Source organism: Neodothiora populina (assembly GCF_041146345.1).
Source record: "Neodothiora populina strain CPC 39397 chromosome Unknown canker_contig_16, whole genome shotgun sequence".
Taxonomy (NCBI): Eukaryota; Fungi; Ascomycota; class Dothideomycetes; order Dothideales; family Dothioraceae; genus Neodothiora; species Neodothiora populina.
Genome location: NW_027191409.1, coordinates 724,556 through 749,631, shown reverse-complemented (window position 1 = coordinate 749,631; position 25,076 = coordinate 724,556). Strand labels below are relative to the sequence as shown.

The 25,076-nt window shown below is 52.7% G+C and overlaps 7 protein-coding genes across 9 annotated transcripts; 4 read left to right on the top strand and 3 right to left on the bottom strand.

The window, feature by feature from the left end:
• Positions 1 to 30: 30 nt before the first annotated feature.
• Positions 31 to 6,011, top strand: AAFC00_003589 (uncharacterized protein; the record flags this gene model as incomplete). 2 transcript variants are annotated; one of them, XM_069343084.1, is made up of 4 exons in its annotated part: positions 31 to 38; positions 110 to 3,601; positions 3,651 to 4,473; positions 4,524 to 6,011. In XM_069343084.1, the coding sequence occupies 4 exons, from the start codon at positions 31 to 33 to the stop codon at positions 6,009 to 6,011; spliced, it is 5,811 nt and encodes a 1,936-aa protein (XP_069200899.1). The 2 variants fall into 2 exon arrangements, with proteins under 2 accessions (XP_069200899.1, XP_069200898.1); XM_069343083.1 differs by lacking the exon at positions 31 to 38 and having other exon boundaries at positions 63 to 3,601.
• A 2,341-nt stretch (positions 6,012 to 8,352) lies between these two features.
• AAFC00_003588 (uncharacterized protein) lies at positions 8,353 to 10,747 on the top strand (the record flags this gene model as incomplete). Of its 2 annotated transcripts, none has more annotated exons than XM_069343082.1 (3): positions 8,353 to 9,022; positions 9,079 to 9,737; positions 9,905 to 10,747. In XM_069343082.1, the coding sequence occupies 3 exons, from the start codon at positions 8,353 to 8,355 to the stop codon at positions 10,745 to 10,747; spliced, it is 2,172 nt and encodes a 723-aa protein (XP_069200897.1). The 2 variants fall into 2 exon arrangements, with proteins under 2 accessions (XP_069200897.1, XP_069200896.1); XM_069347749.1 differs by having other exon boundaries at positions 8,782 to 9,022.
• Positions 10,748 to 11,465: 718 nt separating this feature from the next.
• Positions 11,466 to 12,736, top strand: AAFC00_003587 (uncharacterized protein; the record flags this gene model as incomplete). The annotated part of the gene is made up of 2 exons (XM_069343081.1): positions 11,466 to 12,647; positions 12,716 to 12,736. The coding sequence occupies 2 exons, from the start codon at positions 11,466 to 11,468 to the stop codon at positions 12,734 to 12,736; spliced, it is 1,203 nt and encodes a 400-aa protein (XP_069200895.1).
• Positions 12,737 to 13,262: 526 nt separating this feature from the next.
• On the bottom strand, positions 13,263 to 17,810 carry AAFC00_003586 (uncharacterized protein; the record flags this gene model as incomplete). Its single annotated transcript, XM_069343080.1, has 1 exon — positions 13,263 to 17,810. One exon carries the CDS (start codon positions 17,808 to 17,810, stop codon positions 13,263 to 13,265), a length of 4,548 nt encoding a protein of 1,515 aa, XP_069200894.1.
• A 775-nt stretch (positions 17,811 to 18,585) lies between these two features.
• On the bottom strand, positions 18,586 to 22,282 carry AAFC00_003585 (uncharacterized protein; the record flags this gene model as incomplete). The annotated part of the gene is made up of 7 exons (XM_069343079.1): positions 18,586 to 18,826; positions 18,888 to 19,438; positions 19,521 to 19,750; positions 19,816 to 21,780; positions 21,842 to 21,913; positions 22,010 to 22,082; positions 22,184 to 22,282. 7 exons carry the CDS (start codon positions 22,280 to 22,282, stop codon positions 18,586 to 18,588), a joined length of 3,231 nt encoding a protein of 1,076 aa, XP_069200893.1.
• A 1,257-nt stretch (positions 22,283 to 23,539) lies between these two features.
• On the top strand, positions 23,540 to 24,159 carry AAFC00_003584 (uncharacterized protein; the record flags this gene model as incomplete). Its single annotated transcript, XM_069343078.1, has 2 exons — positions 23,540 to 23,780; positions 23,837 to 24,159. 2 exons carry the CDS (start codon positions 23,540 to 23,542, stop codon positions 24,157 to 24,159), a joined length of 564 nt encoding a protein of 187 aa, XP_069200892.1.
• Positions 24,160 to 24,413: 254 nt separating this feature from the next.
• AAFC00_003583 (uncharacterized protein) lies at positions 24,414 to 25,034 on the bottom strand (the record flags this gene model as incomplete). Its single annotated transcript, XM_069343077.1, has 3 exons — positions 24,414 to 24,565; positions 24,687 to 24,746; positions 24,812 to 25,034. 3 exons carry the CDS (start codon positions 25,032 to 25,034, stop codon positions 24,414 to 24,416), a joined length of 435 nt encoding a protein of 144 aa, XP_069200891.1.
• Between the last annotated feature and the right edge of the window lie 42 nt (positions 25,035 to 25,076).

The following is a 25,076-nucleotide window of genomic DNA, read 5'->3' as shown; positions in this document are numbered from 1 at the left end:
GTCTTCCCTCGAAGGGACAAGCAAGCAGTCATGAGGTCGTGAGTGCAATAACATCACAAGCAATGTCGTCACCTCAAACCCAACCCAGTGGAACTAATACCGCACAAAGAAACACGAATCGAGGCACTATTCGAAGGCAGGCGCTCGAGAAGCTTGCTCTGCTGTCTGCCCAGTACCCGACTACTCCCTCTACCGCACCTGATATTCCACGTTTATGCTCGCTGTACAGACGTCCTAACGATGAAGGTCGCGACAATGCGACGCCGAAGAAAGGCGCCAATGGCGTCCTGAGGACTCCTATGGGCGCAAGAGAGCTCGACGTGCTTGTCGCACTGTGTCGTGCTGCTCCTGCCGTCACGTCTCTGGAGCATGCCCAGCGCTTGCTTGATCAGATCTTACCATATCTCCTCGAGTCCCACTCTCAGTCCTTTCGCTCGTCGCATTTGCTACGCGACCTAGAATACTCCCCGTGGCATCTTCTGGCTAAGGAAGTGACTTCTGCAGTCTCGGCTATTGCTATTCATCATTCCAGCCTTCGAGCATCTGCCCTCTCAGGCATCGAGCGTGCGGCAAAGTCATACTCTGATCATGGCCGATCCATTGCCCACTCTAACCACTCTCTGTCTTCGGAGGATGCCGCCATCGCCGAAAGAGTGGGTGTTCTAACCTTCTCCCTATCTTTGCTTGGATTCTTGGAGGGTCTATCTGTTTGGCCCGCCGCGTGTGATACAAATCAACGCATCTCTCTTGTCTTCGAGCTGCAGGCCTTACAGTCTGAGAAGTTCATGGTCGCGATTGAGGGCACCCTCTCGTCTATAAGGAACTCCCGTGGTCCCGCTGCGAGACCTTGGAAACGACTACTGCGTCAGTATGCAGCTGATACCCACCCGCTTGGTGCCATGCTCCTACAGCACACCTTCATGGCTTATGTGGCTGCCGCGACTGCCTTGATGTTGCTCCCCCCGGCTATCGTTGGTGCTGGCAGTGTGCTCGCTTATCTTGCAAAGAATCCAGAGCTGTCACCCACTGTCGAGCCAGTTGATGACGCCAGCGTCGAACGCCTTGCGGGTCTCATTGCAGATTCCGTCGCCCTTGTCGATGCCGATGCCGATTACTTGCAAGTCAGCTCTGCTTGGCAGCAGCAACTGGCCTTTTCCACCAAAGCTGATACTCTTACAAGCTACCTATGCTGCCTTTTGAAGAACGACGACGCGGTGGATGCTGAACTACTGACTTCTTGGCTCGATGGTGTCTTGACCGATCCTGTGCAGCTTGCCGACGACACATTGGCAAGCGCAGCTTTGCGTTGTATGGTCGTACTTGCGACGCAGTCCTCGTCTTACGCATCTACTCTATCTCGTGCCTTACCGAAGCTCATCGTGCAAGGCAAAATGACCGCTGCAACAGCCGATGTCGCAGCAGAATCTCTGGCTTCCGCCCTAAGTTTGGTCCCCCAAGACTTGATCATCAGTACGCTCTATAGTCTTGGTAACATTCTTAGTATTGGGCCGCGAGCAAAGACGAACATGTCTGTCTTCTTCGATGGCAATGGAAGCGTCCATGGGAACAGCGAGCCATATGGTACCGCCAATGGCGCAACGAGTACATTGTCTCTCGTCATCGACGATGCCGAGCAAACGATTGTGGTTCACGGCGCCGTCGTCCGGGCCATCGTCGCCATTGCTCGTCGTTGTAACGACGAAAAAATCACTGCCCTTGCCATTTCTATGATGGTACAGAAGATAGGCCGCGCCACTTCTGCTGTCGATGCCAAGATCATCGTCGGATCAGCTGCTGTTGCGTTACACGCTGGCATAAACGAATTTCGACCCTTGCTCAAGATGTACTCTAGAGTCGCGTCGGATGCTCTGGGGCAGGCCAACAGCCTCATCTCAGCTGCAGTCATGGAGGCTCGGCTATACCTTGCCAGGAACATCTCACAGAACTCCGCCCTCTTCGAGCCTTACCTTATGAGTCTTTTGGATGGAGTCGTGAGTACGCATGACACTGCTGGAAAAGACACGGGTGTCCGCATGAACGACCAGCTCGCCGTTTCTCATATTTCACAGCTTGTCCCACCTTTGGCTGCGATCACGTCCGCAAATCCAATGAATCCAGAGAGTCTAGAGAACAGGGATGCGCTGCGATCTCTGACCCGCGATGCCTGGTTCAACCTCATCGTCCATGACTTCGTGCTCGGTTCGCCTCGTGAGAAAGCTTGCCATGCCGATCTGCGCACAGTCGCATGGTTCACACCCCCCTTGATTGATATGGACTTCGCGGACACTCAAGAGAGTGGCATCGATCTTAATACCGTGCTTCGACGAGGAATGAGTCATCAGCATACGCTGCAGCTAAAGAGCCAACTTATAAGCGCGTTGCCCGCGTACGAGAACGACATCAAGGGCCTGGATTACGCCGAACTCATTTTTCTACATGCCGCTAACCTCGTCGCGATCCTGCGCACACAATCAGGCGACTGCACCAGAACCATGACATATTTCTTGGACCCTAAATTCAAGAGTGGCCCGTTGAGCAACTGCTTACTTGGCGTTGCTCTGCATGCTGTTGACGCCTATCTATCCATCACTAAGGCAGGCCACAACCAGTCGTTTGCTGCACCAGAGCTCGCCAATCAGCTTTCCCGCTTCTTTGAAGGGTGCTGCCATCGCATCGGTAAGGTCCAACAGGTTGCCATGGCTGCTGCGGACAGAATCATCAGTCAGATCCCCTCTGCTCTCTGTCACAGAACGTCGCTGTTCGCGATGCTTGAACTCCTGAGTCTCATGTGGACTGCCTGCCTGGAAGCAGAGACGAACGAGTATGAATGGAAATCCGAATACAAGTCTGCCAAGGGCAACGTCACTATACAGCTTTCTGATGATTTTGCCCTGCGCCAGTTTATCCTGAGGACGTTTCAGCAGCGCTGTCGTGTGTGGATCTCTCGTGTTATGGATATTGCTCCATTAGATCTGAAAGGGCTTTTACAGACTTACCTATCCGACTACGAGGATGATGGAGCATACGGACATGTTTCACTTGGTAGATCTTTTGCTCTGGAAATTGGATCAATCATCCCTGCAACAGATCAACGACTCGGAGCGATCGGACGTCATTCTGATCTGAGCATCAACACGGCATCTGACTTTGTCGCCCAGTATACTACACGTCAGGAGTATCGATACGCCGACATATTCTCTAGTCAGACTGTAGACGATCTTCGATACAGTAGCTCCGATAAAATGGCTTTGGCGAAGTATACCTTGGATGGTCAGGCACGTGAAATTGCTATTATATTGCGAGATTTTGATCGTAAACTTCGGGGTCATCATCACGTATCTGGTGACGAGATTCGATCCTATCTTCGTCGCGCGGCTTCAATTTTATGCAATGTCGATGCGGACCGTTACAGGCTCATCAATCTTCTGGTCGGCGTACCATTCACCCAATTCACAAAACAGTCTATCAAGTTTGGTATCTCCCTCTGGATGGGCGTAATCAAGGAAAACTCGAAATTGGAGTCGAGGATACTCGCCGAGGTACTTTCTAGCTGGGAAATGACCATCCGACGAAGGCGAGGCATATTTAGTCGGACTTTCCAGTAAGTAAGGTGAATAGTGAGCCGCTCCACACTGCTAACATTGCCATAGTCATCTGGACCCGTTCTTTGTGAAGGAGGAATTCGCTCCTTCAGATCGAACGGTCATCGCAAAGAAGCAGCAAATCGTGCATGATGCAATCGCGCCTCACTTCCGTCTTATTCAGTTCCTCTCGAGCCATTTCAATGCTACTCGTCTAAGCAGCCCGCACATTGAACGCATTTTCATACGCACGATGCGTATAACAATGGCGTCCATGAACAAAATTGCTGCTCATCCACTCGCACGAGAGGCTCATTTCCATATGGTGCTTCTCGGTCTACGTGTCCTGGCGAACTGCACTGGTTCTACGGAGCGGTCGAAGTGGCAACTTAAAGACCAGGTATTATCTGCTGGACTCTCGTGGTTCAAGCATGCCCCTATGTGGTCGTACGGCAGCAACAAGCTCCAAATCAAAGCGGAAGTGCAGCTCATAAGCGACGTACTGGTTGCTTTACAGCAGACATCGAACATCGTGGGGAAACCCGCAGCGCCACTACAGCCATTGAACTTGAAACAGGAGCTTTTGGCTTATCTCTTGACCAACGAAGCAGCCCGACTCAGTGTCTGGATATCTACACTTGGCGATCCAAACCCTCCCGCGTGGCTCAGCACCAATGTAAACGAAGCAACCATATCGAACTTGCTCAAAGTCGCGTGGACCGAGAACACGTCGCTGGCAACGCAGTTGGCCCTCAGATCACACTCCCCGCGCGTCCAAGCTGAAATACGCTGGCAACTAGTCAACCATCCCGAACGAGCACTCGATGAACCTGAAGCACTACAGCTTCTTCTGGGTACTTCACTGCCAAATGATGTGTCGTTCCAACTCAAGGTATGCAACAACTCTGTTCAACGCGCACGTAAGGTTCTAATATTTCGTAGTATTTGCTCTACTGGGCTCCTGTCAATCCCATAACGGCTGCCACGTACTTCCTGCCTGCTTACGGTAATCATCCGTTCATCATTCAGTACGCTATGCGAGCCTTGGAGAGTCACTCGGTTGACATCACATTCTTCTATGTGCCCCAAATCGTGCAGACACTGCGCTACGATGTCCTCGGATACGTGGAACGTTACATTGTCGAGACGGCCAAATTCTCACAATTGTTCGCTCACCAGATCATCTGGAACATGAAAGCAAACGCCTTTAAGGACGAGGACTCGCAGATCCCTGATCCTGTCAAACCAACATTGGATAAGGTCATGGACGCTCTTATCTCTAGCTTCTCAGATGAAGACAAGGACTTTTACGAACGCGAGTTTGGCTTCTTCAATGAGGTTACGAGCATCTCCGGGAAGCTGAGACCCTTTATCAAGAGGCCAAAGCCGGAGAAGAAACAGAAGATCGAGGAGGAGCTCCGGAAAATCCAGGTCGATGTTGGAGTTTACTTGCCTAGTAATCCTGACGGTGTGGTCATCGGCATTGATCGCAAATCTGGTAAACCGCTGCAAAGTCACGCCAAAGCACCTTTCATGGCGACGTTTCGGATTCGTAAAGAACGAGGCATGGACATTGAGCAGGTCGAGGATGATGCTCAGGAGGCCGCCCTGGATGGGAAGAACGGGCCCAAGGACAACACCTACGAGGTCTGGCAATCGGCCATCTTTAAAGTCGGTGATGATTGTCGTCAAGACGTGCTTTCCCTGCAGATGATCGCGGCATTTCGCGGTATTTTCAACAACGTGGGCCTAGACGTCTTTGTCTACCCATATCGTGTAACGGCGACCGCGCCAGGATGTGGAGTGATCGACGTCCTTCCAAATTCCATCTCCCGTGACATGCTCGGGCGAGAAGCCGTAAATGGACTTTACGAGTATTGGGTCTCAAAGTACGGCACCGAAGACTCACTGCAATTTCAAGCGGCGCGCAACAACTTTGTCAAGAGTATGGCTGCGTACTCGGTGATCTCCTATCTCTTGCAATTCAAAGATCGACACAACGGCAACATCATGGTCGACGACGCTGGACATATCCTGCATATCGATTTCGGCTTCATCTTCGACATTGCTCCAGGAGGTGTCAAATTCGAGCGCGCCCCTTTCAAGCTGACATCAGAGATGGTCGCAGTCATGGGCGGATCCACGCAAGCGCAGCCGTACAAATGGTTCGAAGAGCTCTGCATAAAAGCTTTTTTGGCAGCGAGACAGCACGCTGAGAAACTGAGTCATCTGGTAATCGTAATGCTCGATTCTGGATTACCATGCTTTAAACCGGAAACCGTCCAACATTTCAAGGAACGATTCGTTCTCGACAAAACCGAGAGGGGAGCTGCAGAATTCATGCGCAAGCTAATTCACACCAGCGAGAGGAGTTACAGCACCGGCGTGTATGACCAATTCCAACTCCTGACCAATGGTATCCCTTACTAGGTTAATACCCCAGGCATGGGAGGCTTGCATTGGGCACGCTACCATTCATCAACTTCTTTACTTCTATGCCAAGCCCATTCGGCGTTAGACACTGTTTGAGTCAAGGACGGGCCGTAGTCGTTTTGTTGATCGTCATACCAAATCTTCACGTCTACACCTTCACGTCTACACCTTTACCAATCCTTGTGCCTGAGTATGAGTGCTTAGCCCTCTCGGCTTTTTCTCGCGTGACATGATCTGCAGGTTCCTGTCTTCTGTGATGCACGTAAATATGATCCTAGTATTTTCCCAGCATGGGGAGTGTCAATCATTTGCGCTCAACATTCTAGAAAGGTCAAGCATCATTGGTAATGGCAGGTAAGAAAGACCAAGGAGAAACCCTCCAAAGGGCTATTTGAACAAGTAAAGCAAAGCACGTAGAAGTGTCCAGCATAGGTAGGTCAGTAGTGAAATTCAGCTGAGGCAAGGTAGTCAGGTTCTGTAGCATATCGCACGCCGGAAGTCACGAGCACAATGCATGTCGGCGCTGAAAGTCAGGAGATCGGGAGTTTGCGCCATAACGGCATCGCGGTTGATTTGCAGATTGTCACCTTAGAGATCCGCGTCCAGCCTACTCGCGAGATCGCGGAAATAGCCGCTGAGGGTCAAGATTCAGACTGCGCCTACTGGAGCTGCGCAGCACCGGTATTCGGGGAGTCGGAACGCGGATTTGTGACGCACGAGCCGATCGATGAGGCTGAGCGGAGCAAAGCTCCGAGACACTTTCCCGTTCCCGTGCCATGAGCAACGTCGCTTATTGCGCTTGTGTACGGTAGGTTACCAGGATCTTACTACTTCCAGACAATGGGGCACTGCGGTAGTAAAACCAAGGCACAAGCATTGCTCAGGGGCTTATAGGAAGATGGTACACACTTGCCGTGGAGAAGTTGCGAGAGCAAGCCACACAAATACATTGACAGCATGTACAAGATATGACACAAGCCTGGATTTGCCACACTCCCTGCGTAACGCATTCGCAAAAGAGAGTTTAACCCTACAGTTCTAAATCGAGTTTTACGTGAGTACCGGTCTCGCCAGTGACAATTCTTATCAGCCACACGCAGGGGTGACTGGTGCTAAAACTGCCACGGCACCGCCCGCGTCGCCCCAAGTTCCCGTGCATTGCACGGCTGACGTTATATAGGTCATAAGGGAAGCATCTTGAACGCTCTAGACCGGAGAAATCTAGGTCTGAACCCAACGGTCAGAGATACGATTCACGTTTTGCTGGTCGATCTCTCTTCGAGGAAGCACTCTTGGTACTCTGGTCGATGCACCCCTTGGGTTCGCCCGACATCGTCATTCCACCTCAATTCGACTGTGCCACTTCCCCCCTGTCTTGGTACTTGCAGCCTTAGCCGGTCAAAGGGATGGTCGAGCTTAGATATCGTCTGCTTCCACTGCTGATATTGCTGTTGTCCGACCTTTGCAGGTCTGGACCTTTAATCGTGCACAATAGTCGGCGCTACAACTAATGATGCAAGTATCACCTTGGTTATAGGAGAACAGCTCACTTGACTCGGATTAGATCACCGTGGCATAGCTAGCTGCATCGAAGGTAGGAAAACAAGGTACAGTATTGTACCTTCCTTGTGTTATGAGGCACCTGTGCACGCTAGTGCGATCCCATTTTAGTGCCCATGAACGATCACACAAGCTCGCGACTCGGTCGTTCTCCCCTTCCCGCGTTCTCGCACCGTCTTGCTGTTTTTCTCACATGCCTCTAACGATCTGGCCCGGGCGTACCTGTCCTTTTTTCCTGTACGTGCCCCTCTTGCTTTTCTCACCACCATTGACTTTGTGTGAATTAAGGTACAGTAAAGCCTACTATACCCGCGGGTGAACCCTGCCCGCCCAACGGCTCGTCGGTCCTGTGTAGTACCGCCACATTACATTCGCGCTTAACGGTTATTGTGTAGTACATCAACACAATGTCATGTTTTTTTCTCAGATGGGTCTTCTCTTGTGGCTGCCGCTGTCCGCCATCTGGCACTCTCCTCTTCCGCTTTCTGATTGCCCCGTGCAGTGGCGTCGAAAATCTTCCGTTCTGCCCGCTAGACCCAGTCACGTATGGCCATGGTAAGGGTACCCTTCCATCATCGCACAGTTCCTTTAGGGCTGCTATCTGTCGCCTTAAAGCAGTATGTGCTGCTGCATTCGTCTGACGTTTAGCTGACTGATCTGGCGACAGCTGGCGGAATGTGGCTTGTACACTTTACTTGAAGCGTGAACACTACACGTACCACTGAAACCACGGAGGTGCTCAAGCAAAAAGCTATCCTGGTATTGATGTCTGCCAGTGATGGAGCAGTATTCGCAATCTCGGGACCAGTTGCATGAAGCACCAAATGCAGACGGAGCGGGGAGGCTTGAGAGTTATGCCACCGGTACCCAGGCTGAACTTGCTGCACAAAATGCAGCAATTGCTGCGCCATTCTATTCTCAACTCGATGTCGTGTCAGCGTCGCCACGACGAGATGAAAGTGCTCATGCTCCTAACAACAATAGCCCCTTTGTTCAAGCAGGATCTACGCGTGGGAGTGACATGAGTGGGTTGGCACAAACATTGCCAGCACCCGGTGCCTTGCCCCGAGCTGGTCATTACGATCAGCACTACAACACGCTCGGGGGCTATATGGCGCACTCTCCTATACACGCTGGGTTTCCAGCATTACCGCCGCATGTACCTGGTCACCACATGTCTCCGTCGGAGCAGCAGCAACACCTTTTTATGGGCATAGCGAGATCGCCTTTAGGTCCTGGATATCCCCCTCAATTGAGTCAAACCTATGCGATGTATGGAACTTACCAGCAATTTCCTAGCATGCCCTCCATGCACATGCCTGCAACTCACCAGAACTATGCGAGCTCTCAGCCACGACCTGTTAGCTACCCGCAGGTGTCTCCAACGCCTTATGGGATGATCGATCCGTCGCTATACGCGACGCAATCGTATGCAAAAGGCAATGTCGGTAGGTCTGGAAGGAGCTGTTGATTCACTTTGAGTCTCATCTGACAAGCAGTCCAGGCTATGCGACTAATCGCTCTATTCCTGCTTCGGCCGTCTCGTATCCGCGAGGGCCTCCACGGAAGCCGAAGCAGTCAGGCCATGCTTTGTGGGTGGGAAACTTGCCTCCTGGCACAACAGTGACAGACTTGAAGGATCACTTTTCCCGCGAAGCGACGAAGGAAATCGAGAGTTTGTTTCTGATCTCGAAGAGCAACTGCGCTTTTGTTAACTACAAGACCGAGGTGGCATGCACGGCGGCCATGAAGCGTTTCCACGACTCACGATTCAACGGAGTGCGATTGGTGTGCCGACCACGGCGAGAATCTGCGCCCAGTGCAGCCGCGACTGCTACTGCTTCACCTCGTCCAAGCGACAGCAACAGAGCCGACAACGATAGCAAGACGATTGTCGCGACAGCCACGAAGTCAGACATCTCGGGAGAAACACCAGGGAGTCGTGGATCAGGGGTTGTGATAGCCAGTGGATCAAGTTCCACACCACTCAACCCGGATAGCCGCGTAGCCGCCGGCAATGCGAGTGCGCCGGGGCACAACCATGTTGAAGGCAAATATTTTATTGTCAAGAGTCTGACGCTGCAGGATCTCGAGGCGAGTGTGCGGAACGGTGTCTGGGCGACTCAGGCACACAACGAAGCAGCGCTGAATGAAGCCTTTCAGGTAAGACCAAGAACAAGAATGACGAAGCAAGTGAAGAAGGAAAGCTATGCGCATGAGAAGGACCACTTGATCAGGTTGTTGTGTTCGCTCTTCTCGGATATCTCGCAATGCTTATCATCGTATCGTCTCTCTTTGCTAACATGATTTGTTTCTTTTGTCTCCGACAGTCCGCTGATAATGTGTACCTCATTTTCTCTGCCAACCGATCAGGCGAGTACTTTGGATACGCGCGAATGACGTCCAGAATCGCCGACGAAAATGACCCGATCGACGAAGTAGAGCAGCAGCGTCAACGACAGTCCACCGATTCACACATGGAAGGCATGACTGGCGCCATGACGTCTGGACATGATGATGGTGCACCTAAATCCATACCTACGCCTGCGACGGAATGGGCGCCAAGGGGTCGTATAGTAGATGACTCAGCTCGCGGAACCATTTTTTGGGAGGCTCAGGAATCACCAGAAGAGGAAGAAGGAGCTGGAGAAGCGGATGAGACCACAGAGGCAGAAGGGGGAGACCACACCAACCCTTCTGATGCAGCCGATACGACCAACCAGGAAGACGGGATCAATACACCTGCATTATCGACAACAACATCAACAAGATCTCAAGTGCAGCAACGATACCAACGAGACGACCAAGGCCGAGGCCGGCCATTTGAGATACAATGGCTCTCCACAGATCGGCTACCCTTCTACCGCACACGTGGTCTGCGAAACCCTTGGAATGCGAACCGGGAGGTCAAGATCGCGCGAGATGGAACAGAGCTGGAACCTGGCATTGGAAAAAGATTGATTCAAATGTTCCACCAGCAGCATGGCGGTAATAATGGTCGCACGTCAGTCCCCCGAGACTATGCTCAGCAAAGACAACAACAACAAAGCCATTATCAACAACACCAGGCTCTTTTGCCCATGGGAAGTGCTGCTCCTGTAGGAGAGTTCTATGCTGTCGCAGGCGATGCCGCATATGCGCTTCCAGTGTTGATGAACGATCTGAGATTCTGATCTTAGATCTACTGGGTATTGACGCCTGCATCGGATTTGGGCGTAGGTCTGTTCGGCTCGTTGTCTTGGCTCTTGTCCAATCTTGAATCTTTTCTCCTCGTCTGTGAGGAGTGAAGGATCTAAGACCACATGTGGAAAAAGTATCTCAAAGAAGTTTAGGGGAACAGGAGGAAGGGGGTTGCATGACTTTGCTTCGATAATAGCGAGAAGTTAGACAACATGTAAGGTCAAAGATCTATGGCTCACTCGTGCCGAGGAGTATCAATGTGCAATTACAGTCAATTTAACAAGGACGTTGGTCTTGTTGTAGAGGCAGCATGATGATCCCCTTCGTTCTTTCGCTGTGAATTCTGTCCGGGTCCGTCTCTTGTATAATATGAATGATAACTACCGTAGCGAAGCATCCTCGAGAAAGTATAAAAATTTATCTCTTGTACATCTAATCCAGGCGCCTGCCAAGAAACATGAAAATGCCAAGAACCAACGGCCTTTTCAGCGCTTTCCTAAAAGATGGGGAAAGGGAAAGACGGGAAGGAGCGATAATAATCAACAATTATTTTTCAACTTGTGATTTTCTAATCCAAACTACACGTCCAATCATTTATCCTCTGCTCATCCTCTTTTTCAATCTGTCCCTCTACAGTAGCACAGAGGCCCAAGACCCAACCCCCGTAAAAGCCAATCCGGCCAGAAAGAGAAAAAAAGAACAGGCAGCACAATGGGACTCTCGGCCCCGAAAAAGCGCGCCAAACTCTCCCACGACCCAAACAACACGGCCTGGGCACGCAACACGGAGTCCTTTGGACACAAGATCCTGTCGTCGCAAGGCTGGACGCCAGGCCAAACACTGGGGGCCTCAGACGCCGCCCACGCAGAGCACTACACGGCCGGCAGCGCCAGCCACATCCGCGTGCTGCTCAAAGACGACCAGCTGGGTCTGGGCGCGAAGAGAGGGGGGAACAATGCGGACACGTTCGGGCTGAGTCTGTTCAGTGGGATTTTGGGGAGGTTGAACGGCAAGACGGAGGAGCAGGTGGGCAAGGAACAGCAGGCTCAGCGGGATGTGGAACTCGCGCTTTATCAGTCGAGGAAGGGTGGGTATGTCAATTTCGTGAGTGCGGGGTTCTTGGTCGGCGATCGGATTGATAAGGCGGAGATTGTCAAGAAGGCGGATCTGGACGAGGCCACCAAGGAGAGTGTCGCTGCTGTTGCGTCTGAGGATGCTAGGGGTGCGAAGAGGAAGCGAGCTGGAGGGGACGGTGAGGAAAAGACACCGTTGGAGTCCGACAACGACGACAACAGCGACTCGTCTCATTCGAGCGACGAAGAGGAAGAGGAAGAGACAAAGCCCAAAGCGAAAAAGTCGAAAAAGTCATCGAAGAAGGAAAAGACAACCGAACAAGAACCCCCCAACACCACCACAAAGCCCGCTCGCAAATCCAAAACGACCGACCCCAAAACGACAAACACAACAACCACAAGCGACTCGGACTCAGAAGCCTCATCAAGCCACAGCAGCAGCAACGCCTCCGAGAAAAAGTCCTCCAGGAAGACGACGAAGAAATCCAAGAAAGAGAGCAAAAAGTCCAGCAGCACAAGAAAGAGCGCCTCGAGACCATCAACAGACGACGACGAATCAGCAGCCGCCAAAGCCCTCAAAAAGGCCGAGAAACTCGCCCGCAAAGCCGAGCGAGAAGAGCGCCGGGCTCGAAAAGCCGCCAGACGAGCCGCCAAAGAAGCGAAGCGGAGCGCGTCTGCTTCTACGACCGCCTCAGCAGGCGGTGCAGCAGCTACAGCAGCCGTGGCAGCCGCAGTGCCGCTTATCGGCCGACACGCTGTTAGGCAGAGGTATATCGCTGCCAAGGGCAGGGCGCATATGGATCCGCAGGCGCTTAAGGAGGTGAGATATTCCTCCTTTTTTTCTAATGATTGAATGTTTGGACAATGGCTGACCTTTTTACTCTACAGATTTTCATGGTCAAGGCATAGAGAACTTGAACTCCCGATTTGTGACTACCGATTGGGCAATTGGTAGTATCTGGTATCATAGACGAGACGAGTACCCGGGTATCGATTGGCAGTGTGAAGTGTCACAGACAAGACTCACTCCTCGCTCTTGTCCCCACCAGAGACTCGACAGACGAGGAAGGCAAACGAATAGATGAAGGAAGGAGAGAGAGAAACGTAACCTGACTGCCAGGCGCCATCCGGCAGATACACATCTACCTGTCTTGGACAGAATAGACTAGAGAATAGATGTTTTGGACAATCAACACAATAAGAAAGCTTTCCTTCCGCTCCCTTGTTCGGACATGAATAACAGGTAGTACTTGTATGTCTCTTCGACACAAGATCATTGGTCTATATGCCGTCTGTATACATGAAACACGGAGTACAATACAGAAGGCGCAATCTCCTCGGTTTTGAACCCTTTTCCCTCATCTTTGCATAATCGTAAAGTACACAGCCACCCACGAGCGCTCACACGAAGTGGAAGAAACAATAATTAGCATATCTAACTATCTCTCCGCACCTCAGCAGCCTGCGCCCTCAAATGCCTGCCCATCTCAACCTGAAACTGCTCCGAAAGCAGCGTATTATTCTTGCCATTACCCCCACCCCCACCCCCTCTCTTCCCAGCACCACCGAACAGACAAGCCCACAAATCATCCTGCGCGACTATTTCGCCGCCGACTTTGCCTTTTACTAGCAGTTTGGACAGTGGCGCTTGTTGCAGCTCGAGGGAGTTTGCGGCGTCGATTGCTGCTTCGCCTGGTATACTTGCTTGTTGGTGCGGCTGCGGCGGCGGTGGGGGAGTGGTGGAGCGGGAGCTTGTATGGGAGGAAGATGAAGCGGTTGCAGAGGGCTTTGGTCTTTGCTTGTTGTTCATGTGCGCCAGTCTTCGCGTGACGGAGATATCGTAGATGGCTTCCTCGACCGTGTCGCCGATGAGATACATGTAAACCGTCGTCGCTCTCTGCTGGCCGATCCGGTGCACGCGGGCAATTGCCTGCAGCTCAATCGCCGTGTTGATAAGCGGTTCCGCGAGAAACACGTATTGCGCGTTGGTAAGGTTCAGACCAGACGAGTCGGTTTTGGCATCGAGAAGGAAGACCTCGACGCTAGGGTCTTGCTTGAAGCGGTCGATTGCTTTCGCGTGTCCCATGCGTGAGAAGCCGATGCCGAATTGTCGAAACGCAGTCCCTAGCACGTCCAGGAACTCGCGGTATTGGCTGAAGACTATCGATTTGGCGCCCGCGTCGTTGGCTCGCAGCCAGAGGATGTGCCGCGCCAGAGTGTCGATTTTGGTTCCGTATGAGCCGTTGAGGTCGATGGACTTGATCTGGTCGAGCGTGCCGGTGCCTATGTCTGAGTACAGAGAGGAATACAGAGAGGAAGCTCGAGAGCCTGTTGCTTCGGATCGATCAGGCGATGGGAGGTCCGAGCCCGTGTGCTCTTCTTCTTGTGCTCGCATTTCACGTGGCTTGTACGTGATGTCGTGGAAGTCGGCACCATGTAGTCTTCTCTTGCACACAGGACACGTTCTATGCGCTTTCCACCAGTGCTGGATACATTCCTTGCAGTACTGGTGGCCGCAGACAGTCAAAACACCCTGTTCGAATGAGCATTGACAGATAACACAAACTCGCTCTGCGTCGGATGAACTATTAGACTCGTCCCGTAGATGATGCAAGAAGCGCTGCTTAGTTTTGAGCTGCGCGAGAATTCGAGCCTTGGCCTCTTGCGATTTCTCAGCAATCTCCAACGCTTTCTTGTCGAGTGTCTCGTCTAGCTCCTCTTTGTAAGGTGCGACTGTGTCCGAGATGTATTGCAGTTGCCGATAAAACTCGAGACGTTGATTCATGGTCGATCGGAAAAGCTCAAGTCTCTTCTCGAGTTCGGTCAATACCTTGGTTTCATCCGAAAGGATTGCGTTCATTTCTTTCATCTGGCGGTGCAGCAGAGCCAATTCGGCACTTGCCCTCGAGCCACTGCCTTCCTGCCATTGCAAAGACGTTTCCAGTGCTCGAGCTTCGTATATCAACCCTCGCAACGAGATAAGGTCGTCTGGCTGTTGTTTCAATTTGCCGCGCATTGCCAACAGCTTCAGCAACAGTTCCGGATCGTGACCTTTTTCCTCCTTTGCCTCACGAATGAGTACGTTCATCTCGTGGTCGACGAGCGGTGCGCTCTGTCCAGTGATACACGAATTTCGGTCAGCGACCATGGCTCGCAGGGCATCCATATAGGCGTACAGAGTATCTTGCTGCTTGGTCGAGTCTTCATATTCGTCACCAGTGAGCTCCATCCCTTCATCCTCGTCCACCAAAGGCTTGAGTAGCAGCTCGATGACTTTCGCACCCCATTTCTTGATGAGCTCGGCTTGAGCATCGAGAAGATCGGCCAGATCCTCAGCCTTGGACACGATTTTCACGTTCTCTATACCGCCGCTTCCTTCGATTGCCGACAACTTCGATGGTTGGATATCAGCACCCTTGCAGTCCTCGACTTTCTCCATGAGCTTCTCGGCCTTTGCGGAAGCCTCTCCTAGCAACTCTTTACGGATTGTCTTTGCCAATTCGTAGAACGATGTTTCCCTTTCCTCGAGCGCTTTGAAATCGTCCGAGTCGGGCTCTGTGATGGTCTCGTTTGATTTGATCTGGAAGTATGCCGTGCCTATGAAGAACGCACAAGCGTGCTGCAGCTGAAGTGACGAGTGCAGACCTGCTCGTGACCTCACTCGTGCGGTGTGTTGTTCCGTCTTGACGGGATCTGCGTCGTCGAAAGAGCCGTCATCACTTTCGAGGTCTAGACTGCCTCCCAGCTGAGCCAAGGCTGATCGACTTTCAAGTACAATCTCCTCTGCTTGCTTGAAGGCAATCTCGTATACCTCAAGAGCTTTCCTGGATCTGTCCTCGTCATCTTCTGCGTTTGCAATGATGTGCCCCTTCAGAAGGAGACTCAAAATGGCCTGTCTTGCCTCGGTTCTCACGGCGGTCTCATTCTGGTCAATCATCACCTCAAGAACCTCAGCAACAGTCCTCAAGGGTGCAGTACCACGACCGAGGGCTCTCCTGTTTCTCCCGCCTACCTGAGGATGGAGACATGTCTGCCGCAGTCGGACCAACCAGCCCCGCATTGCCTCCACTGTACCCGGCGAGTCAGGATCCCACTGGCCATCCAGGGGTGAGCCATCAGACATGAAACCTATGTCCGAGCACATGTCATCGAAAAGGGTCTTGTAGTTCTGCTCCTCGATGGCTGTGAAGGGTAAGGTCAACACAATGCGTCTCTGGGGCGGCAGTCGGAGCTCATCTCGAATCTTTTCCTTTGTGTGGCGCAGGGAGACGCGTCCAAAAATATCTCGGAAGTCATCCTTGTAGCGCGTGATCAACCTACGCCAGATGCTGGGAGAGTCGCAGAAAGGCTGATACCTGAGAAACAGAAGCAGACCGTACAGATCTTCGACATCTTTTCGTAAAGGGGTTCCGGAGATGGCCCAAGCATTGTCGCGTGGCAGCAAGGCAGCCACTTTGGCGGCAGCGCTGACTCCACTCTCCACCATCTGGGCCTCATCGAGACAGGTCCGCCACCAATGCATGCGAACAAGAGGGCTCCGCGGTCTCTTGCGCTTTGTGTCACGATGTCGGAGGGATCGTTCTGGCGGGTCGACAGCAAAGTGAACTTCTTTGGCGAGGATAGGGTATGTTGTAAGGACTACGTCGCTAGTAGCAAAATCGTGCAACACTTTATCTTCATTTGTCTTCTCCTTTAGTGACGCCATCATGCCTGTGTAGTCGGTGACTTTGAGCCCTGGGGCGTGCTTGTTAAGTTCATCTTTCCACTGTTGCAAGATGGTCGGAGGTGTGACGATAAGGGTAGCGCGAGAGGTAATGAGTCTGTCGGGTACGTCGCCATGTGTAGGCTCACCTTCTGGCAACGGTGGCCGACGATTGAGAGTGATCAGAGCAATGACTTCGCAGGTCTTCCCGAGTCCCATTTCCTCGGCCAAGATGCCTCCGCGAGGTTCGGACATGCGAGCCAGATTTTGCGGTGAGCAGACCACGCCCTGTAGATGGCTGACAAAACAGTCGCAATCAAGTACATCTTTGGTCTGGTTGAAAGAAGAAGAGGCGGGCGCTGCTTCGGTGGGCTTTTCTCTCTCCAGCATCCAAGCGACCGCTCTCTTCTGAAAGGGGTAAAGTTCTGTTTCAAGAACGTTCCTGTCGAGAGCACTTGGCAGAGGGAGGTTGGGTGGAGGAGAATAGACGCACTCATAGAAGTCTTGGGGGGTCCATATCCAGCCTTTGGTGTCTTGTACATCAGCATGACGACACTCGGGAAAGCACAGAGCTAGGATCTCCTCATCTGAACCCTTGACGGCCAGCGGACCATAGGCGGACTGCCCGTCCAGCCATGTGATGGTAGACTCGAGAGCGTATACTGTACCTTTGGGGCTGCGACGGCGTATAAGGCGAGTCTGTGCATGGGCCACGCCTTTGTTCTTCGACTTTGCCCGACGCTCCAGGGAGGTTACTTTTCTTAGCAAGTCGAATGGGCGTTCGTCCACAGCATCACTTGTCTGGAATGTTAAAAGTAGCCTCTCTGCAACGTTCAAAGGAGCGAGGAGAGAAATCGTGATGGGTTTGGAAGTGAAGGGAACGGCAGCAGCATTTCGAGGCCGACGGCCTTTGGCGACCCTGTCCACTGGCTCCACCTCGACCACCGAGACGTCTATTGCATCATCGTCATAATCATGCATAGATTCTTCCGGAGAATATAGATTCAAGACTAATCGAGCAATAGGGATGTGCAGGTGTTGTTGGTGGGGGTAAGTCGACAGGCTATCGTCCTTGGCGTCCGGATCCCGGCGCTGCCTCTTTCTCGGACGGTCATTAAGCTGGTCATCATAGCCATCATCGAGCGAGGGCGGTGCCTCTTTGCAGCTGTCGAAGAAGCAGTTGAGGGAGGCAGAACCTGGTGCTTCGAAGGTGGTCTTTTTTTTATTGGCCGTAGTCATTGCACCGGCTTTGACGCAGGCCTGCACTTCCAGAAGCGGCATTCTCGAGTCCTGCCTCCTCCGGTCGGCAGATCCTGGAAGCTTTTCTCGTGCCTATCGCGTGATCGTTAGATGATGGCTTGACTACTGATGATTCACAAGAGAGGAAGAAGATCAAAGTTCCTAATACCAACCCTTGCCGCCACACGCCATAACCCCGATAAACTCCGAGTGTCGATCGTGGAGATCCCTCCGCATCTTATCTAATCTTGTCTCATCTACGAACCAGGTCATTCACAATACGTTGACAGTCACCAGGAATAAGACGAATACAAGAGCGAGCCGCCTATCCTGCACTTGACCAAGTAGGTATTGTCATTCAGCAATGTTAGTTCCTTTTTTTGGCGTCCGTCCATTGTATATCTACTAGCTCATCGTAACGCACGGCGGCGGCAGAGTCCATGTCGCCTTGCCACCTACCTTGATCATCATATACAAAAGTCAAACGGCGAGGCCTGCCATTCCCGGTCATCCAACCTTGCCCCCGCCTGTCACCTTTCGCCTTGAGCGCCGGAGAAGGCAGTTCGATACCGGGGTATAGACGCGCAAATGTCCCACCTGTTTCGGCCACGTCTTGTGCCCTTTGGTATGTGTGTGTATACTCTGTGTGTGATGGCTCGTAGTGTCAATCTCAGAGACCGTAGAGATTCCACCCCTCTAGGCCGTCTCCATCCGCGTCCTCCTGTGCGCCCACCGACACCTCTGCTGCTGCTGCTGCTGCTGCTGCTGCAGGCGCTCGGGGGTCGTATGCTGTCCTTGCACCAAGCTCGCTATCTTGTCAAAGCTCGTCGTCGTCGATGATCTCGCTAGGCTTGAGCAGACCGCCAACCTTGGAAGCACGCTCACGCTCTTGCTCCTTGAGCAATTGCGCTGCCCTCTCCCGGTCCTCGGTGAACAAATCGGTATTGTCGCCGGCAAACTCCTTGAGCTGGATGAGGAAATCGCGAAGCGTGAGCTTGAAGCGATTGAGGTCGTCAGCTTGCGAAAAGAGATCTACGATGAATTTCTCGATTTGTGCCCTGTTTCCAATTGTCAGTCATGTGTGAAATACCATCACAAAGAAGTTGGTCTGTCACTTACGGCGTCAGATTGGGGAAAGCGTTGGTGAGCAGGTTGCCGACGAATTGGATAAGGAAATCCCTGTTCGATGTTCCGGCAGCGGCCATGTCTGGAGTGTAGATGGGTCCCGGAAGCTTGTCGGCACCGACCAGCCAGAACATGCGCGCTAGCAGCATCGACTGGTACTTGAAGCCGGCCTTGTGGTCAGAATCGGTGAGGACGAAGAAAACATCCTGCAGGATTGTGCAGTAAAAGTTCTGGAAGAAAGCGGCGCTCGTTTCCGGATCCTGCTCGGCCATATTGGAGATGAGCTCCAGGCACATGTTAAGGCCCTCGCCCTCGACCAGGCGGTTGTCGTGTTTACTAGCCCACATGCAAGAATCGATGACGAACTTGAATTGGCGCTGATCGAGTTGCAGGAGAGCGGGGAAGCAGCGCAAGTTGATCTCACGCAGCAACTTGAAGAACTCGACTCTGTGTTCGGGGTAATCTGAGAAATCCTTGTTGATCATGTCGAGGGTGCATTCGAAGACGGCGTCCAAGATGGCAGGTACTTGAGCAGTCATTTGACCCTGCTAGTGTGTTAGCTCTGAAGCACAAAAAACGGCGAGGTGACCCGACCGTATATCTACTACGGGCAGGTGTCCAACGTACTTGGAGTTTCTTGATGATGCTGGTCATCAAGTTCAGGACCTCGGGCTCGCGTGCGTCGGGCACGTTGTTGCGGTAGTCGAGCAGAACAGCTTCCAAAAGACCAGGCACCAGACGCTCATGGATCATGTCGTGATCATCCGCCTTCTCCACGTAGATGATGATGAGCTTGAGGATTTCCTTCTTGATCGTTCTCAGGCCACGGACTCTGGGCATCTTGGTAGCGACATTACCTGGCTTGTCGTCAGTGGACTGAAAAGATTCACAAAAGACACGATCGCATCGATAGCAAACTCACCCTCCCGTTGCACCGCTTCGTTGATTAGGTTGCTGCTTGCTCTGTACATTGTAAGCATGTCGAGATAGATCTTGCCAATCTGCGGGTAGAAGTAGCTTCCGATAGATGAACAGGCCGAGACGTTGGTCTTCATGATGTTTCCGACGACCTTGATGGTCTCGGCGTCCTGGAGGATGTTCGGGTCTTGGTGTGCGGACTGGATGATCTGGTCCCAGGCGGCGTTGGGCAGTGCCATGAGCTCGGCGATCAGGCGTTCCTGTGTCGTCTTCTGTCCCTGTGCGCTGATCATGTAGCCGCAAGCCTCGTAGAAAGTGTGGACCTGCTGAGGGGACAAATCGCAAGTGATCTTGCGCATGTTACGCACAATCTCATCGATGAAGGGTTCTGCCTCACCAGGCTGCGTGAGAACAAAGTGGCGTTTGCACTTGTTGGCGATCTTGATGAAAGTATCGCAAGCCATGTCCTGGACACCCTCGTGGGTCTCGTGCATGAACTCGAATAGCTTGTTGACGACCGTCTTAAGGAATTTCCAGTGAGCCTTGAGGAATCGCGGGTATTGTCCGACAATGTACATGATGTTACTGGCGACAACGGCCTTGTTGTCCTTGCCACGCTTCTGCTCGGTGAGGCCTAAGAGATCCTTGATGACTGTGACCAGGAAGCGCTTCTCGGTCTCCTCGTTCATGGCGCCAGAGATGGATCCGATCGCCCAGCAGAGGGTGTTGCAGTTCGCCCAGGACCACTCACTGTTGTCGACTTGGCGTGCCAGCTTCTCAGACATGATCTGCTCGGTGTCGACAACGTCCAGATGGGTAAGGAAAACCAGACACTCCCTCGTCGTCTTATAAAGCTGAATGGTGTCGCTCTCCTTGACAAACTCGCGCACAATCTCTCCCTCGTCGTTCTCCACGATCAACACCTCCTCGGGACGAACCATCTTCTCAATCATCACTTGACGCAGGTTGGTCAGGACCTCGGCGTATTTGTGCTTGCGCAACGGGTAGTTGGCCAGGACTGTGGGGTGCGGGGCGCCTCCGTTGGCAAGGCCGCTCATGTTCATGCTGACAAGAGGGTTCAGGTCTGTGATGGGCAGCTGTTGCATCTCATCGTAGAGTTCGCAGACCAGCTTGGTCCAGTACTCGAGACAAATCTTGAAGATCTCGCGGTCGTCGATCTGACTGATACGGATGAGGTAGAAATGGCCGTGGAGGAGGAAGTCTCGGTTGGGGAGGTTCTCGATGACAGGTAGATGGTTGGAGAAGAAGTTGCAAAGGAAAAGCGCGAGGTTCTGGATGAACTCCTGGTCCCTGCTGTTGCTTGAATTATATGTGTTCTTGAGATCCATGGAGAGAGGAATGATGTTCGAGATGGTCGTCAGAGTGTCGGTAAACATTGCGATGAGTTTCTCGTTGTACTGCTGCTCGGTCTGCAAGCTACCCACCTCGGTCAGACACTTGAGGGTGATGTTACGGAACTCGGGCACCTCGAGGAACCTGCTGCGCAGAGTCTCGAGCAGACTGACACCGGTCGGGGGCGTCTCGAAGATGTAGCCGAGGGGGATCCAGTTGAGGAAGCGCAACAGAGTCTCAAGGGTGGCCTTGATCAACGAGGGCTGGTCGGCGGTGCGCAGAATCTCGGAGCAGAGGTTGTAGATGGATGTGAACTCGTCACACATGCTCTGCTTCAACTGGCGGGTCTTTGTCGACGTCATCTGTTCGGCAGAAAAGTCGAAAACCTCTTCGGAGAGCAGGCGAAGGATGACCATGTTGTTCTCGCAGATGGGTAGACTGCTGTGACAAGCAGAGATGATCTCGTTGATGAACGTCGGCCAGTTGTGTGGCCACTCCTGCTTCAAGATGGAGACAAGGGTGAGGTTGAGTTTGTTCAGAAGGGCGCGCTCCTTGCGCAGGTTCTCTTCCGAGCTGGACATCTGGATGATGAAGTTGACAATGAAGTTTCGGATGCCTTGAGGTAGTCAGCAAGACTTGCACGGTGGCTTTCGAAGTCGACGAGAGCTTTAGCCTACCTAGACACTGGCCGCGGGGCAGTACCTTCCACCGCGTCATGATGACATTGTCGAGGACTTGGAGCCCGAGGTCTGTGACAGAAGAAGAGAAATTAGTCAGACTGAAGTAGGTCACGGAGGAGGACCGAACATGGTCGCTAAAGGCTGGGACATGACACGGCAACTCACATTTGGTCTGAGGGTACTGAGCATCTTGCAGGATCTTGTCCACCATGAGCCATGCATCGGGGTTCTCTTTGAACTGTAGACAGCGTCAGTCTGTCGTCCATCCTTTGGTGCCTCCTGAAAATGTCTTCACCGCTCCTCTTCTTGCTTGGGAAGTGGTCTGGGATGGTGACGAACCTGGTTCAGCGCGGCCTGTGCCTGCTTCTGTGGTTCACCTCTGCCTTCGTAGAAGGCGCGCACCATGGCGTCGAGCTCCTCCATGGAAACGGTGGCCATGTTGACGTTAGTGTGAGTGTGTTTGGGCTGCTTCGACGACGGCGAGTCGACGATTTACTGGAGCGAGAGCGGCGCGTCGACCGTTGGAGCGTGCAAGGACCTCTCTCATGCAGCTGCGTACAGCAGAGAAGAGAGAGTAGGATGTGGTAGACGGGGGGCTGCTAAAGAGTCTTGCTCTCTCTGTGTCTCAAGGCAACGACGGGAGAACGATGTGTTTTTTCTTGCTTGAATCCTGACTGTCGGATGTATTCTGATCCGAGTGCGGCAGGGCAAGTGGGGGCGAAGCGACGCAACAGGGTTGTGTGGATGTGGATATGGATGTGGATTGAATCAGAGAGCGCCGTGGAGCTGGTAACGCGTCGAAAGCTTTGATTTAATATGGCGGGACCTTGTAAAGACGAGGCGGCTCTTCCACAGGTGGCCAAGTGGTATGACCGGGTATCTCTGTTCTCGTGGTTACTGTATTTCTGCTTGTGCACGAGATGCGCGTGCCGAAGCAAGAAGTCGAAGTTCGGGGCAGGTGAGGTCAGAGTCGGAGTGTTATCACACTTGGAAGGCAAGAGAAGAGAGTATCAGTGAACGAAAGCAGCAGCAGCAGCCAACAGTAACGACGACAGCAGCAGCCAAAGCAGCAGGAGCAGCCGCCAACAGCGTCGGATCTAGCAAGAGCGACCTGCAACACCCTTCCCCTCGGTACACCTCGTGGTCCGTGCACGTCTTTTCCCCCTCCATCTCTGCTGTTCTTCGTTGTGGAAGGATCCATTCTTAAGTAAGCAGCAGCAGGAAATGTCCACCTCGCTGCCTCATGTTGTGCCGAGTGCCTTGTTATCGCCGTCGCCGTCGCCTTTGCCGTTTGCCTCACCTTGGTGCCGTGGTATTAAGAGACGATAACTATGATTGAAAGATGATAACCATGGCCAAGAGTCCTGTTTTAGCATGAATCCATATATCCTTCCAGCATAGGTAGCTAGCTTACTGCATAATGATACAGCACTGTACATGCCTCTCAAGTTCACACTCCACCTTACTTGCCTACCAAATTATCCATCCCACTTCCCCTGGTCAACCACTCGCTGGCTTCCCGTGAATACAAAGTGCATACATACCTTGATAAATAAGACAAAGGACCGATCTTTGATTTGTTTGATGCAGCCGAACCCCCGCGCTCGACATTACACATCACATTAATTATCCAGTCACAAATCCTCCACTCTGGGCACCGCCATCTGCACTGATCGACCTGCAAATCAACCAACGATGCCGCCCGCTCCACGAACCATACATCATGCTGCGGCCCCGAATGCCAGCAACGGCAGCATGACCCTCACCACCGCTCAGACAGGCCCATCCGTTCCTTTCCACTTGCCCTCGGGCACTCTGCGTCTGAGAGCTGCCTCCGATGCCGAGCCTGCGACACCCGAACCCACCGAGCGACGCCGCATACAATGGGCCGAAGACGTCATCGACAACGAAGGCATGGGCAAGAAGAGTTCCAAAGGTGAATGCTACACGTCAAACCCGTCTTGTCTAATCTATACTCATGTCGTGTGCTAGTCTGCTGCATCTACCACAAGCCTCGTGAGGCTGGCGAGTCCTCGTCAGACTCCTCCGATTCATCGGACTCTTCCTCGGATTCGGACAGCGAGCCCGACACTAGCAGGGCGCGACCCACGAATCACCGCTCGCGCCGCCAGCACAACCATCGACACGATGACGGCGATGGAGGAGAAGAATGCAACCACGATCACGACCACGACCATGACCCCAGCCACGGACAGCCGCGTTCCAACAGGGAGGGGAAGCAGCGAGAGCGCAGGAGAAGCCCCAATGCCTACGAGCGTGTGCCAAAGAGGAAAACCCCCAAGCCCTCCAAGTGACGCACTCTTCTGATCTCCAACATACTTTGGTACCCTGGTTTCTCTGTCCATCTCCCCCTTCCAGTGCCCTGTGGTCGCCCAAGGAACCCACCAGAGACTCCTCAACGCTACGTCTAGATCGACTCCGTAAATCTAACCAGTCCGAAGTCCAGGCGAGCGGAGCTGGCGTGCTCTTCGAGGCCACGATAGCCATTGATACCATGAGAGTATCATTCCTCCTCAATGTAAAAGACTTGGTGACAGATCATGTCCTTTCACCTCACCCCGGATGCCTCGCTGTCGGACTGGGCAGCTTGTCGTTCAGATCGCACATCTTGTAATGGAATCCGGACGAGCGTCTGTGGTAGAGCAGGCGTATCTGCATTTTGCTCTGGGTCTCGCTCGGCCGGCGGTTGTGGCATGCTTGCTAGAACGGAAGGACGATCAACACTGCGACTGCATGTTCGAGAGCAGATACTTGGACGATAGACGATTGGCAATAGCCACGGTAGACACGAATTGACGAAAAAAACGAATGCAGAACATACCAGAGGCCATGTGGATGGCTCTGAGGACAGTGTGCCAATTAGACAAGACGGCAGCGACAGCTAGCAGTCACAATGTCAGCATCCAACTCGATCAGATAGATGAGACCAATAGAAAATAAAATCACCTTCTGTGCCATCCGAAAGTGAGCTCAATTTGGTCTCGAGCTGCTCCATCTGACCTGCGAGCCCGGCACTCAGATCTCGCAATCGTTGGAGATTGTCTAGCTCCGCTCTTTTCTCATTGATGCGTTGTTGGAGAGCCGATGACTGCGGATTTGACGATGACGATGACGCGGGCAGGGAGTGATGGCGGAGATGCGAAGGCAGGCCCGACGGGCGGTATGACATGTTGCGCGCGTTCACTGGTCCTTTTCTTTATTGTTATCTTGC